General features: G+C 44.1%; 2 protein-coding genes across 7 annotated transcripts in view; one reads left to right on the top strand and one right to left on the bottom strand.

Moving 5' to 3' along the window:
- Positions 1-2,919, top strand: part of Golm1 (golgi membrane protein 1) — a 39,955-nt gene extending 37,036 nt beyond the window's left edge. For both annotated transcript variants that reach the window (XM_057787018.1, XM_057787019.1), the window contains exon 10: positions 439-2,919. In XM_057787018.1, the coding sequence (XP_057643001.1) occupies positions 439-548 (110 nt within the window). In that variant the 3' untranslated portion in view covers positions 549-2,919. The remainder of the gene's footprint in view (positions 1-438) is intronic.
- A 132-nt stretch (positions 2,920-3,051) lies between these two features.
- Positions 3,052-18,169, bottom strand: part of Naa35 (N-alpha-acetyltransferase 35, NatC auxiliary subunit) — a 47,284-nt gene continuing 32,166 nt past the window's right edge. For all 5 annotated transcript variants that reach the window (XM_057787013.1, XM_057787015.1, XM_057787012.1 and 2 more), the window contains 9 exons: positions 14,007-14,073; positions 13,703-13,801; positions 12,541-12,719; positions 9,780-9,916; positions 9,014-9,081; positions 7,845-7,985; positions 7,370-7,492; positions 4,789-4,869; positions 3,052-3,481 (listed from right to left, as the gene is read on the bottom strand). In XM_057787013.1, coding sequence (XP_057642996.1) covers positions 3,422-3,481; positions 4,789-4,869; positions 7,370-7,492; positions 7,845-7,985; positions 9,014-9,081; positions 9,780-9,916; positions 12,541-12,719; positions 13,703-13,801; positions 14,007-14,073 — 955 coding nt within the window. In that variant the 3' untranslated portion in view covers positions 3,052-3,421. The remainder of the gene's footprint in view (positions 3,482-4,788; positions 4,870-7,369; positions 7,493-7,844; positions 7,986-9,013; positions 9,082-9,779; positions 9,917-12,540; positions 12,720-13,702; positions 13,802-14,006; positions 14,074-18,169) is intronic.

Below are 18,169 nucleotides of genomic sequence, written 5' to 3'. Positions count from 1 at the left end.
GAGAGCAAAGCAAAAGGATAAAATGGAGAGCTTAAGACCTTGCTTGTCCTGGGGACTCTGTAGTCTCAACACTGCAGGGATTAAACATGACAGTAACGTTGGCTTAAGTCTTGTGACCTGTTTGTGCACTTGTGATAAAATACAGTCAATACCCAGGGTGGACGCCTGGATGGAAGCTGCAGGCAGGTGGCTCTGGGAAGGAGTGTGTGCTGTATGTCCTTCTCCACAGAGTGGCGATCATAGCACACGTTGGCTTTGTTTTGTGGCGTGCTGTACACACGGTTTCTTTTGCTCTTGATGGGAACCCAATTCTAAGCTGCAGTGGTGCTGTGGAAAGTGGATTCTCTTTATGAAAATCCTAGGAACTGACACGAAGTGAGACCTGGCCAGGCTGTTTCCCCAAAGTGTTAATATTGGAATATTGCTTCCTGTTTTCAGATTTTAATGATGAAGATCAGAAGAGAGGCCCCGTAAATGTACCCGATGGGAGTGAAAAGCAGAGGCCCGTGCCAAATCAAGCAGGAGTCCACAGTCCTCAGGAAGCCTGAACAGAGATCAGCAAAGGCTCCAGCAACTGAGTATGAACCTGAAATGTAAAGTAAATGCGCATCGGCAGATGATGATTCTGGGGTTTAATCAGTACATTGTAGCAAAGACAGTTTGGGGACCTTTAAAGTGTCTACAGAGGATGTCAAAATTGGTCAAGCTTTCTTGATAGGTACTTCTTGAGCAAGTCAGACAACACCAAAAAGAGAAATGAGGTTGTCCTGTAGGGGCGGTGTCTGCAGGACCGAGCAGCAGCAGCAGGTCAGCTGCTGGCGAAAGGCCGTGCCCCTTCCTGTGCGCTGCTTGCCAGTTTGTGTTCACTGGACCCGAGTGGCTCATCTCTCCTGCACATACTTGATCCCACCACCAATGGCCTAGAGCTTACTGTCAGCATAAACACCACTAGTTGGTGTAGAAGTCTCAGTACAATGTTGTTCTGTGCAGAAGTAAATTAAAAGACAGCCACTACATCAGGCTAACCCTTGGACTCAGAAGGCTGAGGCAGGAAGATTGCTACAGGCTTGGGCCAGCCCTAGCTACATAGTGAATTTCAAGTCAGATTGGGCAAGAAAGTAAGACCGTCTTAAAATGCCAATTGTGGGGGAGGATTTTCTTTTTTTTTTTAAAGACTACTGGTTCAGATAACCTTTGTTATTCATTTGATGTACAGAACACTATTAACTTAGTCAATGTGAGCACCAATGGTCTCTACCTTATTTTTTGTTTGAGTGGGCAAAGGGAAGTCTCTGGTAAGCCATTGCCCCTCACCGGGAAAGGCAGTGGTGGACTGGGCTGTGGACAAAAGCTGCAGGGGCAGGCAGAGCAGACAGGATGTAGAGCACTGCAAGGACAGAGGCCCAGAGACGCACAGTTGTGTTGCTATGGCAGTCCAGGAAGAAGGGCTGGCTGCTGGGGATACCCAGGTTATAGCTGGGACACCTACAAAGGCAAGAAAAACACAGCAACAGTTTTTCTGTAGTTACGTATTGTTTGAAAACCCCACCAGGTTCATGTAGTTCCCTGATAATGGTGTTGGGCCTGACTTTAGGTGGTCCTTGATTCTGATCACTGGGTTCTAACCAACTGTAACTTGACAGCAGTCACCCTGAGAAGAGAACTCCTGCTTTCCGGTGCTCTCTGAAGAGTCAGATGCTCCACAGGGTCTGAGGTTGTCTGGTGTTTGTTGGTCTGACTCAAGTGGACAGTGCTGGTTAATTGGGAAGCACCACCACTAAAGCCACTGGAAAACCTCTAGTGCCTTTGGGCTGGCTGAAAAATTCCTGCAGTGTAAGTGGATGCCCAGGTGGTCCAGTCTTCCTGTCAAGCCATTCCGCTCTTTAAAAACATATCCAATCACCCGTGGCAGATGTGGGTTTTGTCTCCCTGCCCAAACAACCAGATTTGGTGCTCACCTCACCCGATCTGACATACAACCATGTGTTTAGATGCCTGCAAGGTCCTCAGACACGCTGTTAGCACACTACATTCTACTGCAAGGTTCCGTGTTCAAGGGGACTTTGTATTTTCTAGTGCCCATTTCCTGCCTTAACTTTGGTTCTGGTTTAAAGTGTAGACAGTGCTGATATAGTATGCTGATTTTCTTTCAACAAGTAAAACAGGTGAAGAGACTACTCTGGTCTCTGAGCTCTAAAATTACAGGCTGCCTAATGTCTGTGCTTGACACTTGAGCCAGACCATCTCAGTACTGACGAGGAAGTCAACAACAGCCTTACCTCCATCTTTGCTAGCACTGCAAGTTCACTCAGGCATGTTTTCAAGTATTTCTAGGAAATGTTTTGATAAAAAGGAAGGTGTCATGGGGTTGGGGCACAGCTCCCTGAGAGCATCTGCCTAGTATGTACAAGGCCCTGGTTGCATCCTCAGCACTACCATAAAGTGTCAAATTAGAACTAGGACACTGAAATCTCAGGACCATTCTTACCATAAGCCAAATTAACAACCGATGGTCTTGGCCAACCCACACAACCAGGCTAAACTTCAGAGTAGCTCACTGTGCTAAAACCACTGCTCCTACAGAGGACAAAAGGGAAGCCCTACAGGCTTAGACAGTTGTCATGTAACATACACCAGTGCAGAGGGATGGGGCCTCTGGCTGGTGGACTGAGAAGAGGACCTGCATCTCAATACAGTTCGAGGGCTCAGCCGGGACAAAGGCGTGTACCACATTCAAACAAAACATAGGCTCAGCAGTGTACACACCTCGCCCGCTGCTGCCAGCAGCAGACACTGCAGCGGGATGTGGTTTCTTAAACTGTATGATTGTAGCTCCTTGCAAATCTGTGTCCCCCCTCAAAATCCATTTCAAATTTCAACAGAATCTAAATGCTTAATAAACTCATGTTTTGAAACTTTTATCAGTTTTTGGGGCTATATTTGGTGTTTAAGACAGGAGCTCACAGCCCAGGCTGGCCTCAAACACAGTACACAGCTGAGGGTAAGTGAAGCCTGATCCTGCTGCCTCTGCCTAAGTGCTGGGATGTAAGGCTTACAGCGCCATGGCCAGCTTGGGTGACCTGCACTGCTGGATGGTGATGCTCAAACTGCAGTTAGTGTACTTTTTGTCAAGAAATTTATTAACTTTACAAACACTATTTCACTCACTCATTCATTAAAAAAAGTTTTACAATTAAGTCTGTAATAAAACCACGTAACGTTCACCAATGCATTCCAGCCCAGTTACACCCACGGAGTATAATAAACCACTTTAAAACAGCAGTTTTCATTCCCATCAGGTAAGGGTATTAAACTGAAAATATTCCTTATAACAGGCTGTCATTCAAGAAATCCACTTTACGTTACTGTGTGGCAGAATGATGTCTCTAGCACGGACATAAGTCTGTCTCTGCAGTCTCTTTCACACCAGTTTCACAACAGGAAAGTACTTGTGAACAGAGAAATCAAATTCAGGAGGAACCTATGAAGAAAGCCAGAAAGCCAATGAATACATCTGTGAGTGTTCAGGCAGTGGACAGTGAGTACTTTGCACGTCACGTGTTTCAGAAATGAGGCAGTAGAAAAGAGACTGGCCTAATGGCAGCAGTCAAACAGGGAGAGAAATGAGGAAGCTGCTTCTCTTTCATGAAGGGCACGAGAAAAACATCCGGGCCATCTGTTTCTTATCTTTGGAGAAAGTTAAAGGAAGATGGACGTCCCTTCGAGACTAGGCACCCAGATCATGCTGACAGCACGTCTCAACTGCAGGATAACAAGTGAGGGGCAAAGCCACACACAACAGGCACATGCCGCAAAGTTGCCCCAGAAGCTGGCCATATCAATACCATGTTATCAGTGTTTAAAGACAGTCTTGGGGCTGGGGAAATGGCTCAGTTCCTAGCACCTGTTAAAAAGCCGACATGAGAGCACAAACCTAAAATTCTAGTGCTGGGGAGGTGGAGGCAGCTGTACCTTGGGGCTTGCTAGCTAGTCAGGTTAGCTATGGGTAGGCTCCAGGTTCAGTAATCCCTGTTTCAAAAACTAACAAAGACGGAGTGAACATGTACACACTCAGAGTGGGTACATACCCTGAAGTGGGGGTAGGGGGTGGGGTGGGATTTGGATCTTCTGCAGCACAGGTTCCAGTTACTACACTAAGGTCAGTCTGGATGGCGGACACCTTGACACACTGATCATTTTGCCAGCCTCTATTTCTAAGCTCTTGATACTCCGGCCCATACTTTTTTTTTTTTTTTGGTTTTTCGAGACAGGGTTTCTCTGTGGTTTTGGAGCCTGTCCTGGAACTAGCTCTGTAGACCAAGCTGGTCTCGAACTCACAGAGATCCACCTGCCTCTGCCTCCCAAGTGCTGGGATTAAAGGCGTGCGCCACCACCGCCCGGCCTTTTTTTTTTTTAATATTTATTTATTATGAATACAATATTCTGTGTGCATGTCTGCAGGCCAGAAGAGGGCACCAGATCTCTTTACAGATGGTTGTGAGCCACCATGTGGTTGCCGGGAATTGAACTCAGGACCTTTGGAAGAGCAGGCAATGCTCTTAACCACTGAGCCATCTCTCCAGCCCTCCTCCAACTTTCTTAACTGCCCAAAGTTAGCCAATGATTTTATGAGAGCCAGAGAAAAAAAGAGCATAAGTTCTAAATCTCAAAATGTGTCAAAGAAAAATGGTGAGCTTTACTTCTCAGCAGCTGAGCCCCACCTCTTCTAGGATGACTGACACAATGTGTGATCTTTGCTATAACAGCACACAGGGGATTTGCACTCACCTTTGACTCTTTTTTGTGCCCTCCTGCTAAAAGCTTCATGACTACAAAGTTGGGCTTGGCAACCTTGAGGATCCTACTGACCTGAAACAAGAGGAGCATCAGCAGCGCAGGGTCACGAGGTGCCGGTGCTGTGCTGTATGCACTCGCACACTGCACTTCTCTGAACACACCTCCCATCTACCAGTCATGAACCTCCAGTCACTGCAGGCCCTGCAGAGACTGCAGTTGTGTTCAGAACATGCAGCAATACTGCAGATTCACCACGGACCCCAAAGTCCTCTCATCCATGAGTTCCTCACTTTCATCCTCAAAGAAATGAAGGTGGAGATTCTCATCCCCATGAAAACTGCTGAGAACTGAGTTAATGGACATTCAACTGTGGATGCACAGACACCGACCAGCACAGCCTAGCTCTGCACTTGTAGCACATGGCTGTATTTAAAGCTTAGAAACAATCCTGACAAGGAGCGAGTGTTCCTGGTGCAATAACTTATTTCTGACAACTACTAGTCCACAGTTTCACTGAAACACATGAATCATAACAGTGATGCTAGATTTCTCCCACTTCTGCAATTCTGACCCCTGGAAGTACCAAAGGGCAGGATGGGTTCTTCAATTCCACAACAGATATCCACCCGCCTCGAGAAAGCGCTTCATTTCCACATCTCCTGGAGAAGGTGCACACAGAAGTTCAGAGCTGTAATCCCAGTACCTGAGGCTGAATAAGAGGCCTGCCAGGGTCTGAGGTCAGCCCAGGTAGTTCCAGGCTTGAACTACAGGATGAGACCTTGTCTCAAAAAATAAATTGATAATAATTTGACATGTCCAAAACTACACTGGTCCGCAGCAATCTTGCCACCATGCAAACCAATGAATTCAGTTGCCCAGGCCCTTTCAAGTCCTCCCTGATTCTCCCATATCCCACGTCTAACCCATGAGTCAACCCAGAAGACTGTAAATCCAGGGAGAAGGCTGACCACAACTCCTCTCCTACGTTGTGACTTTCACCTCTGCGGCCCGAGTTCACTGTCAGCAGAGCATCAGAGTGCTCCTCGATCACAGGCAGACCTGGCTGTCCTTTGCTCACACTCCAGTACTCGCTTCTCCTAATCCCAACAAAGGATCCCTGACTGCGGCTCAAACACTTCAGATACAGTGTTCTGCACTGTTCTGCACCTGGGTCCCCCGTCTAGAAGGGTCCATCCCTGACATGTGACTTGCTTCCCCTTCTAAAATGTACTAAATTGGGTTATTTAAAATGCTTAAAGCATCTCAGTGGTAGAAGTGTTTGTACCGAGTGCTCAAGACCCTGGGTTTAACACCAAGCAGTAGGAAAGCAGGGTTCCTTCTCTGCCTATGACGGCAGCTCAGAGTTCTCTGTACAGTACACACCACAACCCCTCCCTTCACCCATCACAACTGTTCTCTGCTGGGAATATATAGATACTTGACAAATCTTTGAATAAAACAATGAAATTCCCACTAAATGAAATGTCTTTCATTACTGAACCTCCCTCAACTTTTTGTAATTACCATTTTTATTAGCTGGAGTATATACTTTTTTTTTTTTGTTTTTGAGATAGGGTCTCACTATGTAGCCATAGCTGGCCTTGAACTCAGAGAGATCCTTCTGCCTCTGCCATTACACCCAACTAAAATACAATTTTTACATCTCCTTCCTGCTTTTTTCTCCAAGGCATTCAATGTTTCTCAGAGGCTAAGGCAGAACAGAAGTGACTTGTTCGCATAATACAGTCCTCTCTGCCGACTTTCAATAAAATGGTAGTGTATCACTCACACTGTTAGATCCTTGTTAGCTTAATCTCCTTGGCCCCGTGAGTGGCTGGACTGCAGTTATACTATTTGCAATTAATTAAAACCTGCTCTGTGATTACTCATCTATACTCATCACTCTTTCTGTATGTCACATGTATCTGAAAGGTGATTTCCCCCTGTGAATTTATTTGCAGTGCTAGGGGTAGACCGCAGGCCTCGTGTGACAGGTAAGCACACTCCATCCCTGAGCCCAGCACTGGTTGTTTCTGATAGATAATGCGGAATCACCTGCACTGAGTTGCATCAAGGGCTCTCCTGGTGACCAACACATGTCAAGAGTAACTCCTGCGCTATGGATCTCAGTTACATTGGAGACAGTACAAACTATGAGATCATCAAATGTCTAAACCATGTTTGCTTTCAAAGTTTATTCTGGTATATCAGTCTTTTTTAATGCAACAGCTTTTACTTCAAATGGTCAAGTATGGTAAAACGTTCTATAGTAACTGGCTACGTGATTTTTCATATTTAAGACTTATAATGAAAGTTGGGCATGGTAGATCATGACCTAGTCCTAACACTAGAGAGGCAGAGGCAAGAGGATTACCGGGAATTCAGAGACCAGCCTGGACTACAGTGAGACCCTATGGGGTGCAGTGAAGACTTACAATGGTTAAGTTGGCAGACTTACCTGAGATTCTTGCTAGTGCCGTCCAGCTGATTCACTATAGTTAACATCCACCTAGTGGCAGGATGTGCTTCCTGTCAAGTGTGTCCCCTGGAAGTACAGTGAACCCACTCTTACCTCCCGGTCTGGGTTGGGGATGTTTTCAAGGATCATCTTCGCTTGCTGAAAGTGCTTGCTAGCTGCCATATACAGCTCCGGAGACTGAGGAGGAGGGCTGTATTTATTGAGGTCAGACATTTCCTAAACAGAAGGGAGACTATCATAATATATTTAATATAAACCCTTTAAAGTTATTACTAATTGACTCCCCAGCCATCCAGATGCTGAAGCAATTGCTTAGCACATCTCAGACTGAACCCACGTGATATGCAGATCTTAACCTGCACACACCTTATCTCAATTATCCTAATGATGTAAACATAAACTGCTCATGTGATCAACACGTCCAAACACTTTCTACACCATTAAGACTGTTACTTTAGCACTTGTCCCACTGGCCCAGCAAGGTGGGTTGGTTGTAAACACAACCTTTCTAGCATGGCGTCCAGCGGAAGGGCTTGCTGTGCCCCCCCCGCCCCCCCAGCAGGCTCACCTTGAACTGCAGGTAGTGCACTGGGGGTGGGGTCATCACGCTGTTGAATGGAGCAAACCTGTGCTCATACCGAACCTGTTCACTATCAAGCTCAAACTTGGGCTTGCGCACTTTGCCATCCATGTCAAATGCTACCATCGTCTAAGGAGAAGGGAATGAGAAAACATAGAAAAGTCCATGTGAAAGGTGAACATGTACAGGAGACAGGAAAAAGAAGTCGCAACTTAAATACTTAAAATGTCATCTCAGAAATCAGAAAAAGAAGTAAAAAAGACTTCTCATCCATTTTCAATTTATATGCCATGTTTTATATAAAAAATTTCCAGCCTCTGATTGTTTACCAAATACCAAGTAATCAGCCCCGAAATCATATACATACAGGTAACGTTATATGGACTGGGGAGACTGTAATTATTTAGGTATATGTACACACACACACACACACACAATCTTGTGTGTGTATACAGATTGTGTGTGTATACATTGAAGAGGCCATGACTTCGAGAGAAAGGTGACTGATTATACATGGGAGGAGTTGGAGGGAGAAGAGGGGAAAATGATACATTAACTTAAAAATAGTAATTTTTCCAGTCCCTGTGGGAACACACACACATCCCTCCCACCCCACCTCCCCGACACCACTCTTCCACATCTCATGCTTCTGTAGTTGCCTTGAGACTTGAACAAGTCCCTTATAATCAATCACACAGACCCGTGTCTTTTCCAGGTCCCCTCTTGGTTTTGGGAACCTCAGGTGAGTCACCCCAGATCTTTCTGAATTGCCAGTACAATCTAAGAATTAATGTCCACAGCCTTGTAAAACTATCTGCTATTGCGTACAACAGCCATGCTGGAGTCTCCTCCACACTGCTCTGCAGGAGCGCTATCTGGCTGTGAGCCAGTGCCAACTGTGTGAGTACACAGCTAGAATGGAGTGAGGGAACCTCACAGATGGAAACACAATGGGGGTGGGAGAGCCGGACGGTGGGGGCACTGTCTTTAATCCCAGCACTTAGGAGAAAGGCAGGCGGATTTCTGTGAGTTCAAGGCCAGCCTGGTTTACAGAATGAGTTCCAGAACAGCCAGGGCTACACAGAGAAACCCTGTCTTGAGAAAGAAGAAAAAGGAATGAGTGCGAAACATCAAGAGGTCTTGATTTCACCACTTACTTTGAACATCCCAGCACACATGTTCTGATAGGCCTGGCTCATTGTGATCTCTCGGCTCAATGGGCGAACTGTAATCAGAAACAAAAAAATCTTCTGTACTCTTTTCCCCTCTCCTAAATTACTGTAGAAGAAAAACTAAATAAGAAATACCCCACTTATTTACTGAATGTAAACTCCACTTTGCTCCTCTAAATTTTATTTATGAATAAATTTTCTCTAAATTAAATCGATAAATAATACAACTGTGCTCTCTTACTAGCTAACACTATAGAATTTTGGCAAGACATAATGGTAGTCCCATTGAAACATCTGCTTCCTGGGGTTCTTAACTCTGTGATTTCCTGTCCACACCAACACAGCAGCACAACTCAGGGTGGACCCCTGCCTGCTCTCATCTATTCTGTTGGTACAACCTGTGTGCTGCCTCCTGCTCTAAGGCTTCTGGTGTACGAACTGGAAAGGACCTAAACAGTGCCACCACTGACACTGGCACTCAGCCTCCCCTGTAGTCTGTGCACGGTGGTGGAAGAGGACGGCAGACACATGCAGCTACTTAGGCTTAAAAAGAGGTCTTCAGCCACTTGTGAGTCAAAGGTAAGGTGGTCTTCATTCTATTTCAAGTTTAAAAATAGTCCACAAAGTCAGGTGTGACGGTGCACACCTGCAATCCCAACATGGGGCAGACTGACAAGCGTGCTGTTTATTCAGGCCAGCCTGGCTAACAGTGAGACCCTCGCTGAATAAGGAATGAGACCATCTACTGCACCTTTCTTTTTCTTCTTTGTTTTTTTGCTGCTACGGCCTTTCTGCTGCTCTTCCATTATCCTCTCCTCTGCCATCTGAGAGCCATCAGCACGGCTCAGGGTTGACATCAGCCATGCATACAGGAATTCAGAGAGGTACCTTAAAGGTCACAAAGTATCAGTTAATGGCAGATATCTAAATGAGACAGCCTTACCAATACATTATTAGTAATAATGAAAAGGTTTATTATTTCATACTGATGAGAGGAACTGAAGCCACAGCCTCAGAGACTAACACAAGCACATATTCCAATACGCCTTCAGCCCCATGTAGACAACTTTTGAAGTGCTTTAAAGTTTGTAAAACACAGGGGTTTTTTGGGGGGAGGAGAGTTTGATAAGTGTAGATCTTACAAGTGAGCACTGAAAGTGATCTCTCCCTTTCCACATTTTACAACTTTTCAAAAGATTTCTGGATAATTATCTACATACATGCAAGTTAGAATACCCTTATTTTTTCATTATCAGGACACAATTCACCCCAGCCTATTAATTAAATACTTTCTTTGCAAAGCAAATGAAAAAAATTAACTCAGAAAGTGTCAGAAATTATTGGCACTAATTAAAACTCACTCTAGAACTTTTAAAAACATCTGTTTATTCACCTTGAATTTATTCAATAAACAAATGTAAAGCATTTGTTCGAGTTTAACCTAACAAGGCATCTAAGTCAGAAAATCAGTTCAAATCTAGGAGACTGCATACTGTTTCCAGTATAACCAGCAACATGAAAAATTAAGGACTCATATAATGAATAAAAACCAAAGATCAGGAAAATGTTTATGGTCTCTTATATATTTTAGGATGCCTATTCCCAAAACTGCACTGAAAGATGCAAGGCAGGCTCCAATATTAAAGCACATATAAAACAGAACATTTTAATGCCATCATTATGATGATGTGCTTGTGTGTGCGGGTGACAAAGAGCATGCATGGAGACTAGGGCACAGCTCTGTGCAGTCCGTTCTCCCTTTCCTCATTTCACGTGGGTTCTTGAGTTGAACTTAGGTCATCAGGCTGTATGGAAATTTATTTTACCTGCTGAGCCATCTTGTTGTCCAAAAAAGAATCCTTTCAGCCAACAGAAACTAATCAAAGTCCACACTGGAATTACATAGGTCTTACCTTCTCAAGCTTTAGCACTACGGTTCCCACAGGGGAGGGATACACACATCTCATCAAAGAGTAGATAATATTAGCATACACCTTAGAGTACACTGAGGGTCTGTAATGTCTATTGCAAAGCTGCACAGTAAGTAACAGGTGATGTTTAACTGTCCATTATCTGAGGACAGATGGTGAAGGTAAGGGATGACATGACTTTCAAACACTAGGTACTTCTCATTTTTATTAGGAGCTTTACCAGCAGCGACAGTTATATTTAAAAAGAGCCAGAATGCTGACAATTCTGTAACACTGGCCCTCCAACTGCCATCTCTGGGCCAGCAGCAGTACTCCCTGGGAAGTAGCTAGAAATGGAAATGATGGGTTCCCTCCCTCTGTAGATCTACTAAACTCATGGCTGACTGTAGACAAGGGAGTAGACAGCCATGGCAGATTCATCACTTGTTTCTGCTGCTCATTTTATAAAGGCCTATAAGACACAGGAACTACATTTATAAGCAAAGCACGATGATTCTGCAAAAAGTTAGGAGTTTGATCTGCAATTCCAGAACCAACGATCCGTGTAGAACTTCCCACGCAGCCCACTGGAGTTCCTGGATGTAGAATTAGAATTACAGCAAGGACCACGTGGGGTGGCTAGTCGGTTCTCACATTCAGCTTGCACAGCCTAGACTGGCCTCTCAGAACCTCAGCGGCTCTTAACACAGCCATGTCAAATGTGGGGAAGGGAGAGCTTTCCCTTCTCAGGGTAGGGATTAAGTTAAACAAATTTAACCATGAGTTTAAAAGGCAAATACACTGAAGTGTAAAAAACTTAAGCATTTGATGAACAGAAAACTGTTTAAAATGCCCCAGTCCTTTGACAGATGAAGATAACTCATCACTATGCTGACTTCACTGTTTTCTACAGCTTTTCCATGGCTAAGATCCTCAAACAGCCTCTTCCTAGGAGTCTCTCTCTCTCCTCTAGTGAAGGGGAAGAGCTACTCTACAGATGATTCCTCACGGATTGTGCTGTCATGATATCCCACAAGAGAGTGCGCCCACAGCATGGACTGCTGCTGCAGAAGTCACAGCAAACTGTGTTTACGTTTCTCCACAGCTGCAAATAGAAGATGCTGAATTAACCCGTTTACCTTTATTAGTACCTTCTACAGAAATATGAAAAGGGGAAGAATGTTTGTACAACAGTAAAGATGTGTTCTTTGACCTATTTTCAAAATAGTTTACCAACTGTGCCACAATTACAATAAAAATTCACTGAAGGAAGAAAATGTTGCAGAGGCCAGTGAGATGGTCCAGCTGGTCAGAGACTGCCAGCCTGATTTCAATCCCCAGAGCCTATGTTAAAAAAAAAAGTCAAGTATAGTCCCACACATCTGTAAGCCCGCCCTTTTCAGCTTGAGATGGCAGACAGCAGCATAACCTAGAACTTCTACGCCACACAGCATGGAGACACCGCCTCAACAAGGGGGAAGAGTAAAGCACCAACTCCTGGAAGCGTGTGCCGGAACACACAGAGCACCCCAAACTGCTCCCCTTGCAGACACATGCTTAGACCTCGGCTCTCCCATCACTGCTAACTGCAACAGTCCTCACCAGTAGATATAGTAGTACTCATGCATGCTGTACAGCTCCAGCTCAAAGCCACTGAGCAGATACTGGATCATAATTCGAAGGTTATGGTAGAGGACCCAGGTTCCCAAACATGCCAGGTGCTGTCTCTGGGGCTCCTGCTTTAACAGCATAGTGTGAAGTGCTGCATCGACTTTCTCTGCCTGTCAAATAGTTATTTAGAGAACTTGAAAATACAAACATATAAATGTAAATCTCACAACCCAAAAGAGTTTTGCTTTCAAATGCTTCTGGTTAGGCTTAAAGTTTTTATCCTACAATAATTAACATTTACCCAAATTACTCCCAAAATAATCATCCAGTTTCATGCAAGTTATTCTATCCAGAGTGGTATAGACTTGTAAACCTATAGTACCATCAACCTATACCAGAGACTGAGACAGGAGGATCATATGAGCCCAACAGCTAAAAAATAAGCCTGACCAAACAATCAGGCCCTGTCTGAAAACAACAAGCCTCAACTTGTCATTTCAGGTCTTGTGGTATTAGTAATGGGAACCACTGTTGCCCACAAGTCAGCTTTAGACTGTTCCATTGTGGGGTAAACTCGCCATGAAACCATAGTTCTCTACAAATGCCACAATTTATTTTCACGAACAAAGACATGATTTAAGATGTCTATAACTGGCCAGGCAGTGGTGGCGCACTCCTTTAATCCCAGCACTCGGGAGGCAGAGGCAGGCGGATCTTTGAGTTCCAGGCCAACCAAGTCTACAGAGCAAGTTCTAGGACAGCCAGGGTAACACGGAGAAACCTGTCTTGAAAAACCAAAATGAACAAACAACCCCCCCCAAACCAAGCCAAAAATAAAACCAAACAAGCTGTCTACAAACTGTATTTTCCATTTCCTCATGGACATTTTCCTCTGAAGTATAACACTCAAATTTTATATGGAAAATAGACATATCATAGTGAAAAAATAATCCTCTAATCATTATTTTTGAAGAATTGCTTTTCAAAAGTTAAAAGTATGAGAAAACTGTCCCCACGTGACCTAGGATAGCCTTGAACTTGACCCTTCTGTCTCACACTCCCCAGTTCAGCGACTATAAGTATGCACTCTTATGCATGCTACTCATGTAGTCTATGACTTGCTGTGGTTCAGAAAAAGACACCTGGCTCTTACCTCATCTTGCAAGGTAGCAAACTCCTCAAGAATGTGACCCAGTTTGTCTCTCTGCCGAGCCCTGTTATGGCCATGGATCTGAACAAGACTACAAAACGGCTGTAAGACACAGACAACTTGTTAACGGTCAACGTGAAATTTCTTCATTCCAAAAAAATAATTATGTCTGATTCTAAAACCTTGTTTAAACGTGTATGCACATGTGGAGACATATACACACAACCACAATGCTTATACTTCTTACATAACAGGTGTCCATTTTAAATGAATTCAATATCAAAACAACCCAAGCTGTAGTTCTTACCCGAACACAGTGGGTAACAAAGGAGTCGATACAGTCCTTAGCCTGGTGATTATTGTAGAGGCAACACCTGTAAGATAATAGTCATATACTAACATCAAACTATGTATCTTAGACAAAAGAAGCAGTGATGCTACTGGCAGAGAAAACACAACCCAATACATTACGAAGTTGAAGAAAAGTAGCACTATGTTAAACATCTCCTATTACTGTGCTTTCCATATTTGTGTATGTGATCTACTAGTGAGAACAGGAACTGTCAAGTCCTATACTTCCCTGGCCTTTCATCACTTCCTCTTCAATAACATCCTCTTGGGAACCACAGAGTCTTAACTTCCAAGTCGCAACCTCACTTGCAACTAGGGTTGTAAACACCACCTGTGCTCCCTGACCCTGTCTACTGTCTTTGTGAAGTGCTGTCCTTGCTCCTCATCTAACTGTCCCTGCCTTACAGCCTTTAAGGACTAGAGGAGCTACAGAGGCCAAACAGATACCAGGACCTTTTTTTTTTTTTTTTTTTTTTAAATTTATTTATTATGTATACAATATTCTGTGTGAATGCCTGCAGGCCAGAAGAGGGCACCAGACCCCATTACAGATGGTTGTGAGCCACCATGTGGTTGCTGGGAATTGAACTCAGAACCTTTGGAAGAGCAGGCAACGCTCTTAACCTCTGAGCCATCTCTCCAGCCCCCAGATACCAGGACCTTAAAGACAAACCGTGCAAGACCAGTGCTGTAGGATCTAAGGCAATGGAGGAAAAGTAGGTGAGACTTTCTCCCGGGGCCTTGATGGGAATTTGCCGAAGAGGAGCAATCTCATAAGCCTCAAAGAGAAGCAGAACCGTGTGGCCAGGAGGGAGCAAAGCAGAACACGAGGGATGAGGCAAGGGATCATTCAAATTAAAAAAAATAATAATAAAGACCCTTTGTGTCTTTACCAAATAAAATTAAAAACCTTTCCGGTTCTACGAATAATCATCAAGCTTAAATCTAAGTGGCTGAGAGGAGGATGCTTACAAATAAGCTTTAGACAGACAGAAAGCACTGCCTGATAGCAGAGCAGAACTGATGAGGACATGAGGGTCACAGAGTACCCACAGGTGATCGGAAGACCCTAAGCATCAGCTGTGTTTGCTGCTGGTTTATGTCAACTTGGCACAAGCTGGAGACATTTTGAAAGAGGAAACTTTGACTGGGAAAATGCCCCTGCCAGGCTGGCCTGTAGGTCTTTACTGATTGATGACTGAAACCAGGTTGGCTGATGGTCCTGCGTGCTGTAAGAAAGTAGGCACAGCAACCAATAAACAGTGTTCTCCTGTCCTGTGCAGTAGTTCCTGCCCAGTGTTCCCTCAAAGGATGCAGTGTCACCTGACAACTGCAAGCTGAAATCAACCCTTTAGTGCCCAGGTAACTTTTGGTCATGGGGCTTGATCAAAGCAACAGAATCCCTAATGAAGACACTCTGAAAGGAAAAAGGAGAAGAGAGTGAGACAATAGTCAAACAAGCAATAATGCAGAAAATGATCTGATCTGAAGAATTAATGGTAAGATCTAGATAGAACTGGTTAAAAACCACATGTGACCATCCTAGTAAAACTCCTGAAATCTTAAAAGAAACTCCAGTGAGCCAGAGGAAAATTTCAAATCACTTACAAAGGAAAAAAGAGAATTCGAAGTAGGAGAGAACCCAGGGCTTCGTGTATATGAGCCATCAACTCTAACATGACCAGACATGGTGGTGCATACCTGTAATCCTGGAATTTGAGAGGCAGAGGCAGAAGGAGTTCTGTGTGGATTCAGGAACAGCCTGGTCTACATACTGAAACACCGCCTCGCCGGGCGGTGGTGGCGCACGCCTTTAATCCCAGCACTTGGGAGGCAGAGGCAGGCGGATCTCTGTGAGTTCGAGACCAGCCTGGTCTACAGAGCAAGGTCCAGGACAGGCTCCAAAGCCACAGAGAAACCCTGTCTCGAAAAACCAAAACCCCCCCCCCCCCCAAAAAAAAAAAAAAAAGAAACACCGCCTCAAACACACACAACCACAAACCACTACTGAGCTCTAACTCCAGCCTGGCATCAGATTCTTACTTGTGACAACATACTAGTTCAAACCAGCGGAACTACAGCTATTGGTCATCACACTATGGCATCTGCCTGACACACTTGATTCTCACTATGTGTAGTGACTATATTCGTCTTTTCAGATGGCTGGGGCGGGGAGGGAAGTACACCTGAGACTGATCCTCTGAACTCACAGAGTGAAAGTGGGGAATCAAATCCCATTAGTTGTTCTTGGACCTCCATCTGCATGCTGTGTTCCCGAGGACACCAGGCCAGTTTCCTGCAGGTCTCTGGCACGTCTGGGGCTGGTGAGTACTATATAACCCTTTCTGTTATCCGGTGTTTGGTGACAACTGCAGTCACAGGACTCCACGGGGAGTCACAAGCCATGGTTTGAGAAACTGCTATGTAGAGTATGGGGCCTCAGTCAGAACTCACTGCTCTGCGCATCTCTATTCTGCAGACATCTGCAGAGATGGCAAAAGTGGTACAAATACCGATTTGAAAGTTGCCAATGAATCTGAGCAAAAAGGAAATCAGTAAACACAAAGTCATAAACACTCCACTATTTAAATGTCAAAAAGTGCAACCATGCGCAGGATAGGTGTGTAGAGAGGCTTGTCACACAGGAAAGGCCAAGTCCAAACGACAGGACTTATGCACTCTGGAGACAGGCCCACTAGGAACTGAATGGAGGACTGAACAATGCTACACGTCACTAATGAACAAGATCTAGATCATCCGTGCCAGACTTTCAGTCTCAAACACCAAAGGCTAGACTACAGGGAAATGAGTGCGTCGTACGTATAGTAGTACTTGTATTTATTTTTTTGTATTTTTTTTTTTTTTAGAGACAGGGTTTTTCTGTGTGGCCTTGACTGTTCTGGAACTTGCTCTGTAGACAAGGCTGGCCTCAAACTCACAGAGATCCACCTGCCTCTGCCTCTCAAGTGTCGGGATTAAAGGTGTGTGCCACCACCACCGCCCAAATATTCAGAGTTAAGTAGCATCAAGTAATTTCAATCACTTTGGAAAGCAATTTAACAAAACAAAATTGAAGATGCATGTAGCCTTAGGATCCATAATTATTATAACTATAGCTCACATGCACAAAGAGATATATTCAAAGACATCCACATAGCAACAATTTTAAAAGTGAAAAATTAAACACAGATATCCAATTGTAGAATAGCAAAATAACTGAAGAATGTTCAGAGTGAATTTTCAAAAATCATAGGTTTTATACCTGCTAGGCATGGCTGCACAAGCCTGTAATCCTAGCACTTGGGAAGTGGAGGTAGGAGGATCAAGAATTGAAGAGCAGCCTAGGCTACATGAAACTCTGTCTCAAAAATACAAAACAAAGAAAAGAAAGTTTTATACAGGTCATTTTTAAACAGGCATTAAAACTCAAATAAGGACAAAGAACTAAAGTGGCAATATGTATGTACATCTTTAAAACTACAAATAAGCTAGAACCCTTTTATGGACATGTTTAGTAAGCGTACACCAAGCTGCAGTGCCTCTCAGGGCAGAAGGAAAAAAGGACGAGAGGCAGGAAGAGGGGATGAAACAATAGCAAGGAGGAATGGCCTTCACGCACACAGACGGGACCAGGGGGTAAACTACAACAAAGAACTGGCGAGATGGTGCACACCTTTGATCCCAGCACTCAGGAGGCAGAGGCAGGTGGCTCTCTGAGTTTCAGTCCAGATTGTGAGACCCTGTCTCAGAAAGCAAAACCTAAAACTTTATTTGCCCTTTGTGTTGTCTGTCTGTCTCTGTCTCTGTCTCTGTCTCTGTCTCTCTCTCTCTCACACACACACACACACACACACACACACACACACACACACACACACACACACGACTGTTGCCAAGGGCTGGTGGTAGTGACAGAAGAGCAGATGGATAGCAGATAACAACCATTTCCTAGTAAGAAAAAAACAAGATTTGTAAAAATGAAAAACAACATTTTTCGAACTATTCTAAGTCAGAAATAAGTAATTTTCATGATATATTATTCATGTTAACATGTAATGGATTTAGTATCACTTTTAAATTAATTAAAAATATTTTTAAAGTAACTTCTAACTTCTAAAA

Source organism: Chionomys nivalis, chromosome 13 (assembly GCF_950005125.1).
Source record: "Chionomys nivalis chromosome 13, mChiNiv1.1, whole genome shotgun sequence".
Taxonomy (NCBI): Eukaryota; Metazoa; Chordata; class Mammalia; order Rodentia; family Cricetidae; genus Chionomys; species Chionomys nivalis.
The sequence above is the reverse complement of the archived record's forward strand: the minus strand, read 5'-3'. Positions and strand labels throughout refer to the sequence as shown.